Genomic DNA, 14761 nt, shown 5'->3' on the forward strand with positions numbered 1-14761 from the left:
TGGTATCTTGCCAATGTGATGTTATGTATTGAAGATGTTTGTATTTCTGGGATATTGCAGGGTCAAGCATGTGATGCTGACAAGTATGTTATTGGTCTGTGGTGCGATGACAATGACATGGATATGTGATACCATTACAGAATCTGGATTTGGTATGATACTTGACCTTTTGGTTACTTGGTTAGCAGCAATATGGTTTTGCTCATATGGTTTTGAGTCTCGTATTGACTTTCCACTTGATGTAATCTGAATTGTAATTCGCTATCTGACAAAGTATTAGTTTCCATACCCTTTGATCTAATTTTGCGAAAAGGATCTTCACGGTTGCATGAATTTGCTTTTGAAACCTGCATGACTATGTCATTAAGCTATATGTGCAATTTCAGCTTTTGGTATGTGGTTTAGGATTTCTATTCAATGAAACAGCATGCATTTCTGTGGCATGTTGGGGAAACAACAGCGGCCACCCATGGACTAATATATATGACATAGACAAGTTATGTGCTGCCCCCGCATTGCGAATATGAAAATGATTACATGTATTGGACAGCATTTCGGAGCTCTAACATTCTTTTGATTTTCCATTTGCCAGGTTTGTGGGGAAGATATGTAGAAATTTGAGAGAGCAGAAATCGTATGTACGCTGCTGTTGGTTGTCCTTGGTGTTGCTGCACTAAGTGATCTCATCAAAGAGGTACTTTATATAACTAATATACATCACTACCATGATTTCATTTGTGGAAAAGGATGAGCAAGTAAATAATACAACTTAATTTTGTTAAGTTGTCATCCCCATCCATAACACATGTCTCTAATGCCAATGGTGAGTCTTTCCCGGTCTTAGGAATTGGGTCTGTCTAGGTTACACCTTCCATTACTCTTCATAATGTTCTCTTTGTACCATCTCTGTCTCATTATCTCTTATCTGTGTCTCAGTTGAATACACAAAACAAATGTTCTGTAACCTTTTATCCTATGTATGCCATCTTTCAGGATCTGTGCACTCGGGTGATAATTGGCAAGGGAGACCTGAGGGAGAGACTGTTTCATTTGGATTGCCTGTACGCAGGACAGTCACAAGCACCGACAAGTATGCAAAACCCTGTTGCCCTGACATTGAGTTCTGATCGGTTGAATGAGTTGTGGTTGTGCCATCGCCGTTTAGGCCATCCATCCTTTGGTGGTATGAAGAAGTCCATGCCCTCTCTGTTTTTGGGAATAAAGGAGTCTAGCTTGCATTGTGAGACTTGTGCTTTAGCTAAGAGTCATACGTCTAGCTATCCTTCCAGTTTTCATTCTAGTACAATGCCTTTTGAATTGATTCATTCGGATTTATGGGGACCTTCCAAACATTCAACCCTTTCTGGAATGCGTTATTTTGTTTTATTCATTGATGATTTCACAAGATTGACTTGAGTTGTTCTACTTAAGTCAAAAGATGCAGTCTTCTTTGCTTTTACAACTTTTCATAATCTTGTCCGTACCCAATATGATGCTCGTATTAAGATATTTCGGTCTGATAATGGGGGGGGGGGGAGTTTGTTAATCATTCATTTCGTGATTACTTCTAATCTCATGGAATTATTCACCAAACCACTTGCCCATAAACACCAGAACAGAATGGGGTCTCTGAATGGAAGAATCGTCATTTGTTAAACATGGGTCGCACCCTTCTCCTTAGTGTTAATATGCCTAAATACCTTTGGGGAGAGGCAGTGTTGTGTGCCTTCCATCTTATTAATCGTCTCCCATCTTCCTCTCTTCAAGGTCGTATTCCATTTGAGGTATTGTCTAGTTATGTCTCTATCCCATCTCTTAATACCCTTCCTACTCGTGTCTTTGGTTGTGTAGTCTATGTCCATCTTTATAAGAACCAACGTTCCAAGTTAAATGAAAAGGCTCTCAAGTGTGTCTTTGTTGGGTATGAGACTCATCAGAAAGGATACAAGTGTTATATATCATCCTCCCTCTCAACGATTTTATGTCACCATGGATGTGACATTCAGTGAGGATACATGTTACTTTCCACCTTCTATAACTCATAATCAGGGGGAGCAGGGTGTTTTTTTATGAAGGACAGTACCAAACAGGACCAACGATCGATCGCTTTATCTCAAACGATCGATCATTTAGTGAAGAGGAAATGTCTAGTGGCCCGGAAACCAACGACACTCCTGCAGAAACAGAAAAGGCAATTGTCGAACAGAGCATTGCAAGTTCTGAAACAGAAAAGGCAATTGCTGAATCGTCTACCCATCACCATGAAACTGCAGAACAGAGCATTGCGAGTTCTGAAACAGAAAAGTCAATTGTTGAATCGTCTACCCTTCGCCATGCAACTGCCGAACAGAGCATTGTGAATTCCGAAACAGAAAAGAGAATTGCTGAATTGTCTACCCTTTAAGAAGAAGCTCCTAACTGTTCAGTCTCTCTCTCTCCATCAGTGGTCTCCCCTGTTCAGTCTTCACCTGAGGTACGTAGTAGTTTACCTTTGTCCCCTAACCCACCTTTGTCTAGTAGTATTGTTCCTTTAGTCGATTGTACACAGGTTCAAACACGAGTCTTACCGGAACGCTCCACTTGTGGTCAGCCCCCAAAGAAATATGAACAAATTTTGAATGATAAGGCCAGGTATCCTGTAGCTGATTATGTGTCTACCCATAGGTTGTCTAAATCGTATGTAGCCTTTGTGAATCAATTATCTTCTGTATCACTTCCTAGTAAAGTGCAGGATGCAATGCGGGACGAGAAGTGGATGCAGGCAATGACAGTCGAGATGGATGCTCTTGAGAAGAATTGTACGTGGGAGTTAGTATCATTGCCACCTGGGAAGAAGACAGTTGGTTGTCGGTGGGTGTACACCGTGAAACACAATCCTGATGGTTCAGTGGACAGATACAAGGCAAGATTAGTGGCTAAAGGCTATACGCAGAAGTATGGAGTGGATTATGATGAGACATTTGCACTAGTGGCCAAAATTAACACAATTCGGGTACTTCTTTTGTTAGCTGCTAATCTTGATTGGCCTTTGCAACAGTTTGATGTTAAGAATGCATTCTTGCATGGTGATCTACATTAAGAGGTTTATATGGATTTGCCTCCTAGATATGGTACTTCTACTAGAAAGCAGGTGGTGTGCAAATTGAAAAAGTCTCTTTATGGTTTGAAGCAGTCTCCCAGAGCTTGGTTTGGCAGGTTCACCAAGTTCATGAAGAAAATTAGGTACCGGCAGAGCAATTCAGACCACACCTTGTTTCTTAAGCATCGGTGTGGTAAAGTGACTGCCTTGATTATTTATGTTGACGACATGGTTGTGATAGGTGATGACTTTGAGGAGATTCAGAGGTTATAAGGTCAGTTATCTTCTGAATTTGAGATGAAAGATTTGGGCACTTTGAAATATTTCTTGGGAATTGAAGTTGCTCGTGGGAAGGATTGTATTGTGTTGAGTCAGAGGAAGTATGTTCTCGACTTGCTGGCAGAAATAAGTATGCTTGACTGTCAACCTGTTGATACTCCTATTGAGCAAAACCATCAGTTAGCAGAGTATTTGGATCAAGTACCTACGAATAAAGCCAGATACCAGAGGTTAGTTTTTCAGGTGGACTTGGGTGCATCTGCAATATCACATTTGAGTCGACTTGCAGGTATCAATCAAGGTTGAAGACTGGCAAAATTGTCCTTATGGTTTTCTTGTTTCTTCTTTCACCGCCTCGTCTGCCCACATCCTTCGCTCTCTCACCCATATCGTCAAAGGTATGCTGGATCCAGGTGCAAAATTAAAAGCAAGATGGATCATTCTTCTTCAATTCTTTAGGTATTTTGCAACTTTTGGATGATTTCTTTCTTCTCATGTATCGTCAATATTTCATTAGCCCAGGGTCTCCCTAATCTCAATTGCTAGAGCCATTTGGAATTGATATCTGCGGGGACTTGATGTCTGTTTCGAGTTAGCCCAGGGTAAGTATTTCATGAATGCATGGTTTTTGCTTTGTTAGTAATTTGTACAATGATTCTAAAAGTGCCCTGCAATTTTACTAAAATTGACATAGCTATGTAATGCTGCAATTGATATCTGTTGTTATTAATTGAGGACTTTGGGGTGAGTATCTGTTGCAATTGATATCTCAGGTTCTCTAAATATCATCACCATCTCAGGCCGAGTATCTGAAGCTAATGGGGAAGGAGAAACACTTTGCATGATTCAATTGTTTGGGAATCTACTATGCCGCAGAATGGGGAAATATTGCATTTCTATATTGTAGATTGTTTGAATGGGGAGTGCTTACACTCCATTTGCGGTTTTAGTTATAAAGCAAGGGGATTTATGTGATTGTAAACATTTGGTGACAGTAAGAACCATGACTCAGGAACAGGTGTATTCTAATTACGCATTTCACCACTCTTATTGCTTTTGTCAGTGTATATACTATATTAGGTGATTGTAGACATTTGGAACATGATAAAGTTCATACTTCATATGCCTCAAACAGCTTTGGATTCAGGCTGAACTGGTGTAGTGCCTATACTTAGTTCTGCCACTTACATTTATTCGTTTAAGAAACTAGTTATTGACTTATTGCTGTTGAAGTTTGATGAGCATAGTTCTTAATTAACAGGACTTAACTTCCTTCTTGATTGGTTTTTATTTTTATTTTTATAATTTAGATTGAAGAGCTGGACCCAAAAAAAAAATTAGATTGAAGAGAAAAATCAATCTGCTGCTGATGTATTGAATAATTATTCAAAATTTGTAATGGCACGCATTGGAAATAATTCGACCTTGTGACATGAGGTTGCATCTGATGGAGGTAATCTGGCGTGTATTGTCTTAGTACTTGTTTGTGATTCTAGCAGAGTTGTTTTCTCTATTGCTTTTGCGAATATATGATTGAAGGAATGAGTAAACAACTGTGTCCCAATCCCCATATCAAGTGGTTGTGAACAATACTATACACAGTATCTGACGAGAGAATAGACCTAGCCTGCAGGGTTCTTGGCCCATGTATAGACATGTCGACTTACATTAGCTCCATATATATTGCATCTTCACAGATTTTGTTAATGAAAAGGCAGGATAGTAAAATTGTTTCATGTGTGCTGTAGTAAATAGGTGGAAGCCATGCAAATAGGTTGAAAGAGATTGGATAAAGGATAAATATTTAGGACCTAATTGATGACAATTGTTCTTTACTGCTTTACATGTAATTTCCTTCTCCCTTTTGGTGGAGTGTTACTACTGAATGATCTTCTGATTCTTCTCAGCTAATGTGAATGTGTTCTGTTTCCTTCTCCCTGTTAATTTCCTACGCTTGTGCTTTTAGTTTCATACAAGTCATGCTTCTGCTGATTGTTCCACTAATGCTTGATACTTGAACTGCAGTGTCTCCTGCCTATTACACTCATCTGGCTACATTTAGAGAACGCTATTACATTGAGGGCAGAAAGGAAACAAAGGCAGTTATGGTTCAAGAGAAAAACTAAACTAAACCTGTAGTTAGGTAGTTTGCCAATTTGTTCCGAGTCTCTTGTTCTCGGCCTCATGTGCTTCCCTAAACCTTTGCATAAGGTGTGCATGAGTACAGTTGTATTTCTATAAAGAGTAGGTTTTGATTATAAATCAATAATTGATACAACACATGCTACAGCAATCCTTGCGCCTTTCTTTCTGGAGATGTACCTATGCTTCCCTTTGGTGTTGCGTTACAATTTCTCAAATCAGCCACAGAATGAGCAAATATTTATGTAGTCGCAATCTTCTATTTGCTTATCATGTTGTTAATTGCTCAAGGGATTGGAGCCATATTGAAAGAATAGAGTACTATCTTGAGGTGCTCTCATGAAAGAATGTAGTACTTTGCTCTGGATCCATCAGAAGTTTGTAATCCTAATACAATTCTAAGACTGTAACAAGAGGAGGGCAGGCACAGTACTGCTATGAAAATAACCAGAGTGATGATAGACATGTATCACAATGTTCATATTTATTCAAACAGTCTCAAAAGTTGGCTGTATTCCTCATCCAGCCAGGTCTACTTTCACTAAACACCAGATTACACATCAAGGAATCGCATTCTGGCCACTAGACTAGTGGAGGGAGAGAACTTCAAAGTCAAAAGATAATTTGCAACTAAGAGATGCTCTGTCAACATGGAATTGCCCATTGACTAGAAGACCGAGATAATCAATGATCTTTGATATACATTCGACCATGAAACGTAAACCTAGTTCTACTCCCTAATCAATGATCTTTGATATTCGACCATGTGGGGTAAGCTATAAGCCTGTAACTACTTCAAGAGTTCTACTCCCTAGTGTCCCTAATCTTGGCAAAACTATCTAACAGACCACAATTTTAACAAAACAAAGAACCCAGATGGCTGACAGTGGAAATGATTTAGCAGCAAATGAAAGAACTGACGCGGTCAAAACTCATTTGATTGAAACAAAAAGCAAATGCTACAAGAACAGCAAATAGCAAATTAACCCAGAAGGAACCCAGTTTAAAAGGCTAAATGACTTCAACCTGAAAAAAGGGAAACAATTTCAAAAGGCAAAATGGACTGCACATAACAATCACGTCCCGAGTAATTGTAGGAACAGATCCAGCCAAGAATTGACTCAAAAGAAACACAATCTAAATCGACAATCTAATAGCAATTACTGAATTTCACCCATCCAATATTGTAAGGCAGGTAAATAAATTTAACAAAAACTATCCATTAAACTTCAGATTCAAAATTCTCAATATAAACCTCAACAAAGAGGATTACAAGTTCTAACCTTGAAATTAAAGCATCTGTTCAATTCCCCATGAATACTGATAACACTGATACTAGTTAAAGGATCAAAACGGAGCGTTTGGACTCAATCGCCACCGGCCTTCTGGTAAACATAGGTGAGACCACACTTACCACAGTAGTGCCTGTCAAAATGGTTGGCCATGAAGGTCCCGGCGCCGCACTCGGCATTGGGGCACTCCTTCCTGAGCTTCTGCACCTTGCCGGAGTCGTCGACCTTGTAGAACTGGAGGACGGCGAGCTTGACCTTCTTGTGCTTGTGCTTGATCTTCTTTGGCTTGGTGTAGGTCTTCTTCTTACGCTTCTTGGCTCCGCCTCGGAGACGAAGCACCAGGTGGAGAGTGGACTCCTTCTGGATGTTGTAGTCGGCTAGGGTTCGGCCGTCCTCGAGCTGCTTTCCGGCGAAGATGAGCCTCTGCTGGTCCGGCGGGATGCCCTCCTTGTCTTGAATCTTGGCCTTCACGTTGTCGATGGTGTCCGACGACTCCACCTCCAGGGTGATCGTCTTCCCCGTTAGGGTTTTCACGAAGATCTGCATCTTGTTCGCCGCCGGCTGCGCCTTCTTTCTCAACTTCTCAAATTGTGCTCTCAGACTGAGATCAGAGGCGCTTAGGGGTTTTACTGGACGCTAGGGTCTGCAGCGAAATGACGTTTTGGTCCCTGGGTAACACGAAATGGACCCCAAAGCCCATCGGACTGCATGTGTTGGTTTATAGTCCCCTCTGAATCAAACTGTGTGCGCTTCTCAATGCTTGAAATTTCGGTTTCTGTTGAAGTAAATCCAGAATATATATCTGGCCCAAACTCTAGGTTATTTGCTCTAGTTGTAATAGGGTTATGGTTAGAGATAATCTCGGAGAATCCTAGTAGATATCCAATCATTGTACAATTATGTTTCCATGTACAACTCTGATTATATGCTTGTAATCCTCTATATAAAGAGGCCCCTATTATCAATGAAAGCACAGCGAATTCTTTCTCAAATATCGATTCCCTAAAACACATTATCAGCACGAAGCTCTAACCCTGAAACTCTAATTTCGTAGCCCTCAAATCCGAGCATCCACCGCCGCACACCTTGAAGCCCCCAATCCCAGGAGCCCAGAACCGGAGGAGGAGTCATCGGAACCGGTCAGAAAAGTACCGAACCTGCCCCCATAATAGAAAAAGGATCCTTGCCCGGTTCGCAACCTTCCAGACTGCCATATACCGTCAAATTTGGTCACAAACAGCGCCTTAGCTCTAGAATCCGGGAACAGAAAACACAACTTCCACAACTAGTTGGAAAGCTATCTGACCGGCCTGTAGAAACGATGCATGTCCTTGAACCACCGGGACTCCCAGAATCAATCGCTGCCTATCCTCAGTTTCGGCTGGCCCAGCCTAGCCCAGCACAAGGCAAAAAGGAAAAAAAAGAGCGGCCCAGAAAAGAAAGGAGGAAGAAGAACCCACTGCCATAAAGGAAGAAAAAGAGAAAAAAAAAATGGGAGACGTGGCCCACTGCAGGAAGAAGAAGAAAAGAAAAAAAAAAAAAAAGGAAAAGGAAGGAGGCCCACACCTTTGGTCAAAGGCAGAAGAAAAAAAAAAAGAGGAAGGCACACACTTTCTGTCAAAATCAAAGAGAAAAAAAAAATTGTATTTTTTTCTTTTATTTAATTATTTTGCTTTCGTAATTTCAATTTCTTTTCTTTTCTCGAGGACTTGCAACCTCCCTTCTTCTACCCCCCTTTCTTCTTCATTGCGGTGACCAAAAGCCGAACTGTGAGAGTTCATGCTCACTCTAAGCTTGGAGCTTGTAGAGTCCTTCAAACTTAGAGTTTGTTGAGAAGTTTTGATCGACCACAAACACATCATTGTTTCAATCTAATCCTATACCTCTTGGAATCGGATTTCTTGGAAACGACTACGCTCAGAAACCCCTAATTTCTTAGGAGCAACTACTCTAAAAAAATTTATATGTTTTCGTGGTAGCTTTTTTCGCTTCAAAACTAACCCTAATTTCTTGTTGTTTTTTAAAATGAGTAACCTGAACAAGTTGAACTTTGCTCCACAACAGGCGCATGATCCAAGAGCCAAGTCAGAACGTGCTTATTCCTCAACAAGCTGCCGCTTTGGAAGTGAATAGAGCTACTTTTGAGGCAAACCAAGCTAAAGCCATCATTCTCATGACAAGGCACATGAATGTCGCACTCCAAAATGAGTAGGACCCTAGAAAGCTATGGGTAGAACTCGAGTAGCGATTTGGCAACGTTCATGAACCTGATTTAGAAGTGAGATGGCATAACATCCGCTTATGTCATTTTAAGTCTGTACTTGATTACAACTCGGAAACCCTTCGTATCAAGTCTTTGATGGAATTCTGTGGCAAGAATATCACTGATACGATGTTGATCAAGAAGACTCTCTACCTTCCTCGCCTCTGCATTGATGGTTGCAAAGAATGATCGGATTGATGTTAATGATGGATACATCACAAGGTTTCATGAGCTTATTGGAGCCATGAACGTAGTTGAAAAGCACGACAACATACTTGTGAAGAACTATAACTCTAGACCTGTAGGAACCAAGACTATTCCAGAGTCTAACTATAGTCGCGCCCCTAAGGGAGGGCGCAAGGAGCGAAACCCTAAGGAAATGGACAATTCTGGACGTTCTGGTCCATATTCTCGCCCCAAAGAGGAAGGAAACCACCAACATAGGCGTGCACCGAATCGTGGAGGTTAACGTGTAAAAAGAGAGAGAGAGAGATAGACAGAGACTTCGGCTATGGTGGTGGCGCCACCAAGGATAATAGTCGTTCCCAACGCGCCCCAAGAGCGCCTCGATCAAGGGAGCCTGACCATAATGATGCTTTTCGTCAGTGTGGAGCGTCCAAGGCCAAAGCATGTAAAGCACCCCAGAATGTTGCAAACACGTACAAGACGTATCGTGAAGCAAAGGAAGCAAATTACATGGAGCAAGAAGATCAAGATGACGATCTCACTCTAAGGGTTGAAGACTTCAAGAGCCAAGAGACTGGCGATTTTGATTAAGTCTTTTATATTTTCTAAGAGATGTAGGCAATTGTCATATTATTTTTGTAGTAAATGCCGATGGTTTAGTCTTTTTTCAAACTAGGCTCATCCAACGTAAGTGTGATGTCTAGGAAGGTTTTGAGATAAGTGGTACGTAAACGAGCTTTGCTCCATCGACATCTCTCTACTGACTTGGTCACATTTATTTTGGAGTTACCGAAATTAAGAAGTTAAACGACTACCATTGTTTTGCATTAGCTAGCTTTTTGGATTAGATTTTCTCTAGTGTAAAATGATGTAATTCCGTTTGGCATATTAATAAAAATTGAGTTCTTTTCATTATGACTCCTTTTTAATTATGAGCTTTTTGTTTTAGGAATGGATTCTGGAGAACTGCAATGTCTTGCGGATAGTGCGACTACGCACACCATTCTTCGCCATAGGCAATTATTCTTAGAGATGTTGCCTACATATTCCGCTGTGACTAAGATGGATGGGCCATCAGGTTTAGTTCAAGGACATGGAATTGCTCAATTCCTCTTGCCAAATGGCACCTTGACTAATGTCGCAGAAGCTCTCTACGCTGCTAAGGCAAATCAAACCTTATTGAGCTTTAAAGATATCAGAGCCAACGGATTCCATGCAGAAGCGCATACAGAAAACGAAAAAGAGTTCCTTTGTATTACCTCTGTACCTACATGTACGTTTGCAAAGCATAATTAGCTATAATCAGCCACGTTCATCGTACCGCCAGAGGTACCAACTACCGTCAAAGGAGTGACCCACGGATAAGCAGCCAGGCGGGCCACGGCCTGAGCACAAGAGTTCCCCGGGATCACCGCTGACGCGCCGCCACGCACTCTGCCAAGACGGCATCAGAAGCTACTGAAACTGGGAACTGAAGCACATCAGTCCCACATCGAAAACAGAGAGAAGATCAGACCTCTCCTCACCTATAAAAGGTCCTCTCTTCTCTCTTCATTATGACGCATTAACTACTCATTTATTATTGTGCTGCCTATGTGTATCAACTGACTTAGGCATCGGAGAAGTGAAGACCGCCCAACGCGGTCTCCCTCTGACGCCCTGTCTTTCATTTGGCAGCCAGCAAGGATCATCAAGTATACAGAGTAGCGGTCTGCCCACCGGACCCGCGTTAAACGAAGGTTTGGCTACCGCCAGACTTTGAGCATTAACATTGGCGCCGTCTGTGGGAACCCTTGAACAAAAGGTCATCCCATCACAACTACCATGACTAGCGGTAGCGGGGGAAACGCCGATGAGCAGGCAGACCAATCCAGCGGTAGGTGTTAACCGCGCACTATTCAACACCCCAACTAACCCCGGCGGTGAGACGAATCCAAGCAGCAGCCGCCCACCAGGCCAGGACCTCGCCGCCATGTACGAGCTGGCACTGGCAGACCTTCACAAGGCAAACAGAGAGCGTGAAGAGGAGCGCAGAGAGAAGACCGAGGCCCAAAAGCAGGTGGCTACGCTGATGTCGCTTGTTGATGACCTGAAAAGGACGTTGGAAAGAACCGCCAACCCGGCACAGAGCGAGCATTCGCATAGCACAAGGCGTAGTCATCCCAACGCTGGTACATTGGGACCAGAACCAGTCGTGCAGATGCAGGTCCCGCTGGATCCCCCTGAACTACTGGGGATGGGACCACCGCCCATTCCACAACTCATGTTGGAGCAGGAGGCAGAGTCGGTACCACGCACCAACCGCTCGGAACTTAGGGCAAGAACTGAGGGCGATCCGCCTGCGCCAAGGCGTAGGCAGACCCAGCGGAGTACATACGCCGGACCCGCCGGCGACGCAACAGCCCAAATTCTGGAGAGGATGCAACAGTTGGAACAAAGGTTGGTCCGGGCGGAGTTGGGTGCCACGCCGCCAACTCAAAGTCCACTTTTCACGTCCAGACCAGGGCCCTTCACCGCTGCAATTCTACAAGCCATCAGGCCTGCGTACGCAAAAACTCCAAAGATGTCGCATTACAGCGGTACAACCAACCCCTTCGTCCACATGGACACCTTCAAGAAGGTCACCAACAACAAGGGATTCGACGATCCCACTCTGTGCCACTTGTTCAGCGAAACACTGGACGGAGAGGCAATGAATTGGTTCTTTGAGTGTCCGCCAGGATCCATTGACTCATTCAACGCACTATCACATACCTTCCTCTCCCGGTTCATCTTATTGTCCGCCGGACATCATAACACGAGTCAGCTGTTCAGCGTCAAGCAGGGAGAGAATGAATCACTAAAGGCATTCGTCACAAGGTGGCGAGCGGCAGCATCTCAGTGCCGCGATCTAGACAAATCGATGGCATCGGCGGCCTTCAAGCAAGGACTCCTCAAGGGGCCGTTCCTCCATCACCTCAACTACAATCATCCAAATGCGGCATATGACCATATCATGAGTGAGGCGGTCATTCACGCCCAGGCGGAATTCATTACATATGGAGAAGTCCCACCACCACCGGCAACACCAACAAAGGCAACACAGCCCACCTCCAGTCATGAGACCGTTAATAAAGCACCCGCCGCATCGCCAACTGACAAGAAAAGGGAATGGCCACAGGGCCACTACCAGAGCAAGCGGCAGAAGGATCAATACCACAAGGGCAACCGCCCAACCCAGGAAGATAACCGCAACAGACAAACGGAGTCTTCTCAACGGTATGCAGTGTTCACGGTCCTCACAACCTCGTACGAGGAAATATACAATCAGTGCAAGGATCAAATCCCGCCACCTCCCCCAGCAAAATACCCGAAGACGGGCAAACCTAAAAACACTGGCAGATGGTGCAAGTACCATGAAGACAGCGGCCACAATACCAACAGCTGCAACGCACTAAAGACGGCAATTGAGACCTTGTACCGTGAAGGCAAGATGGAACAGTTCAAGGTGCGCCAACCGCCACCCGTGATCGCCAACGTAGAGACGTTGGGCCTCATTAACACAATCGACGGCGGTGCTCCAATCACGGGCATGTCTCACAGAGCCAGGAAGCGTTATGCACGCATTAATCACCCAAAGGAGGTCTGCCATATCCGTTACGAGAGATCCGCCAAAGTCCCAAAGGTGGGTTGGGAACCTATTACATTCTCAGAGGAGGAGGAGTGCGGGGTGCACCTACCCCATGATGACCCCTTCTTGGTCGACGCCATTCTTGGCAGGTTCTCAGTGGGGAGAATATTGGTAGATAGCGGGTCCGCTGTCAACGTCATCTTTAACGGTTGCTACAGCCACCTCAAACGGAATAACAAGTTGCTCCAGGACCATGAGCCACTGCTCAGCTTCTCTGGTGACGTCACGCAACCGCTCGGTTCTGACTACATGCGGTTGGCTATTGGCGCTAGTCCATGTATGGCGGAAGTACATACAGAATTCATAATCGTTGATTGTCTCAGCTCATATAATGCCATCCTCGGACGACCGGCGCTCAACAAGCTTAAGTGCATTATCGCCGGATACATGCTTCTCATGAAGTTCCCCACACCTAACGGCACGGGCAGTGTGAGGGGAAGCCAGCAGTTGGCGCGCGAGTGTTATTCAACGACCATGGCACGGTCAGCGCACCGCCATGATATCCTGACAGTGGGAAACCAGGCACCGCCTCCAAATATCTTCGAGGACCCTAGGGATGAGGAGGAGAAGTATGTAAGGAAGGAGCCGGTCAACCCGGACACATCCTTGAAAGTTGTCTGCATCTCAGACGAGCACCCTGAGCGAACAGTCCGCATAGGCGCCCAACTAGACCCAGAAGTAGAGGCAGAACTCATTCAATTCCTACGCCATAACGCCTCCGTCTTTGCATGGTCCTACGCGGACATGCCAGGTATCTCCCCTGAGATTATCACTCATAAACTGACCATCAAACCCTCCTTTTATCCCATCAAGCAGAAGCGGAGGGCCTTCGATGAGGAAAAATACCGGGCAATCGGAGAAGAGGTCGCCAAACTCCAGGACATTGGATTCATCCGCCAGGTCATCTATCCCCAGTGGATCTCAAATTTGGTAATGGTCAAAAAGCCCAGCGGCAAGTGGCGGATGTGTGTTGACTTCAAAAATCTCAACAAGGCATGCCCAAAGGATAGTTTCCCGCTACCCCGTATCGATCAGTTGGTCGATTCAACCGCCGGACATGAGCTCCTCAGCATGATGGACGCTTTCTCCGGATACAATCAGATCAAAATGCAGCCTAGCGACCAGGAATGCACTACTTTCACCACCGACAAAGGCCTCTACTGCTACAATGTCATGCCTTTCGGTCTGAAGAACGCCGGTGCCACTTACCAGCGGTTGATGAACGCCATGTTCGCTGAGCACCTGGGAAAAATCATCGAGGTCTACGTGGACGACATGCTAGTTAAGAGCATAAAGGCCGGCTGACATGTGGCAAACCTCAGGATCATAGTAACCATTCTCTTGGCCTATGGTATGCGCCTCAACCCGGAAAAATGTTTCTTTGCAGTCACCGCTAGCAAATTCCTGGGATACATTGTCAGCGAGCGGGGCATAGAGGCTAACCTAGACAAGGTCCAGGCCATCCTTGACCTGGCGGACCCTGAGTATAAGGTACACGTCCAGTGCCTCCAGGGCAAGTTAACCGCCCTTTCTCGATTCATCTCTCGACTCACTGATAAGTGCGCCCCATTCTTCAAACTTCTCAAAACAACGCACAAGAAGGTCATCGACTGGAATCCAGAATGTCAGGCGGCGTTCCAGGGCCTGAAGGAATACCTGGCGGCAGTCCCTCTCCTCTCTGTCCCTGTCCAAGGAGAAACCCTATTCATATACCTAGCGGTATCCGCATCGGCGGTAAGTTGCGCAATTGTCCGAAGGGAAGGCCAAGATGAGCTCCCAGTGTTCTACGCCGGCAGAGGCAGGAACGGAGCAGAAACAAGGTATCCTCCCTTGGAGCAACTGGCCCTTGC

General features: G+C 44.5%; 1 protein-coding gene and 1 long non-coding RNA gene across 3 annotated transcripts; one reads left to right on the forward strand and one right to left on the reverse strand.

Moving 5' to 3' along the window:
• Positions 1-3320: 3320 nt before the first annotated feature.
• On the forward strand, positions 3321-4690 carry LOC133721630 (uncharacterized). Of its 2 annotated transcripts, none has more exons than XR_009852279.1 (3): positions 3321-3756; positions 3876-3960; positions 4132-4690. It is a non-coding gene; the product is annotated as an uncharacterized LOC133721630 (long non-coding RNA). The 2 variants fall into 2 exon arrangements; XR_009852278.1 differs by having other exon boundaries at positions 3339-3756; positions 3881-3960.
• A 2010-nt stretch (positions 4691-6700) lies between these two features.
• Positions 6701-7403, reverse strand: LOC133721629 (ubiquitin-ribosomal protein eS31 fusion protein). Its single transcript, XM_062148296.1, has one exon. It carries the CDS (start codon positions 7336-7338, stop codon positions 6868-6870), a length of 471 nt encoding a protein of 156 aa, XP_062004280.1. The 5' UTR covers positions 7339-7403; the 3' UTR covers positions 6701-6867.
• Positions 7404-14761: the final 7358 nt, after the last annotated feature.

Source organism: Rosa rugosa, chromosome 7 (genome assembly GCF_958449725.1).
Source record: "Rosa rugosa chromosome 7, drRosRugo1.1, whole genome shotgun sequence".
Lineage (NCBI taxonomy): Eukaryota > Viridiplantae > Streptophyta > Magnoliopsida > Rosales > Rosaceae > Rosa > Rosa rugosa.

Coding starts and splice junctions, on each gene's coding strand:
- LOC133721629 (XM_062148296.1), bottom strand. CDS start 7,338: ATGCAGATCTTCGTGAAAACCCTAACGGGGAAGACGATCACCCTGGAG.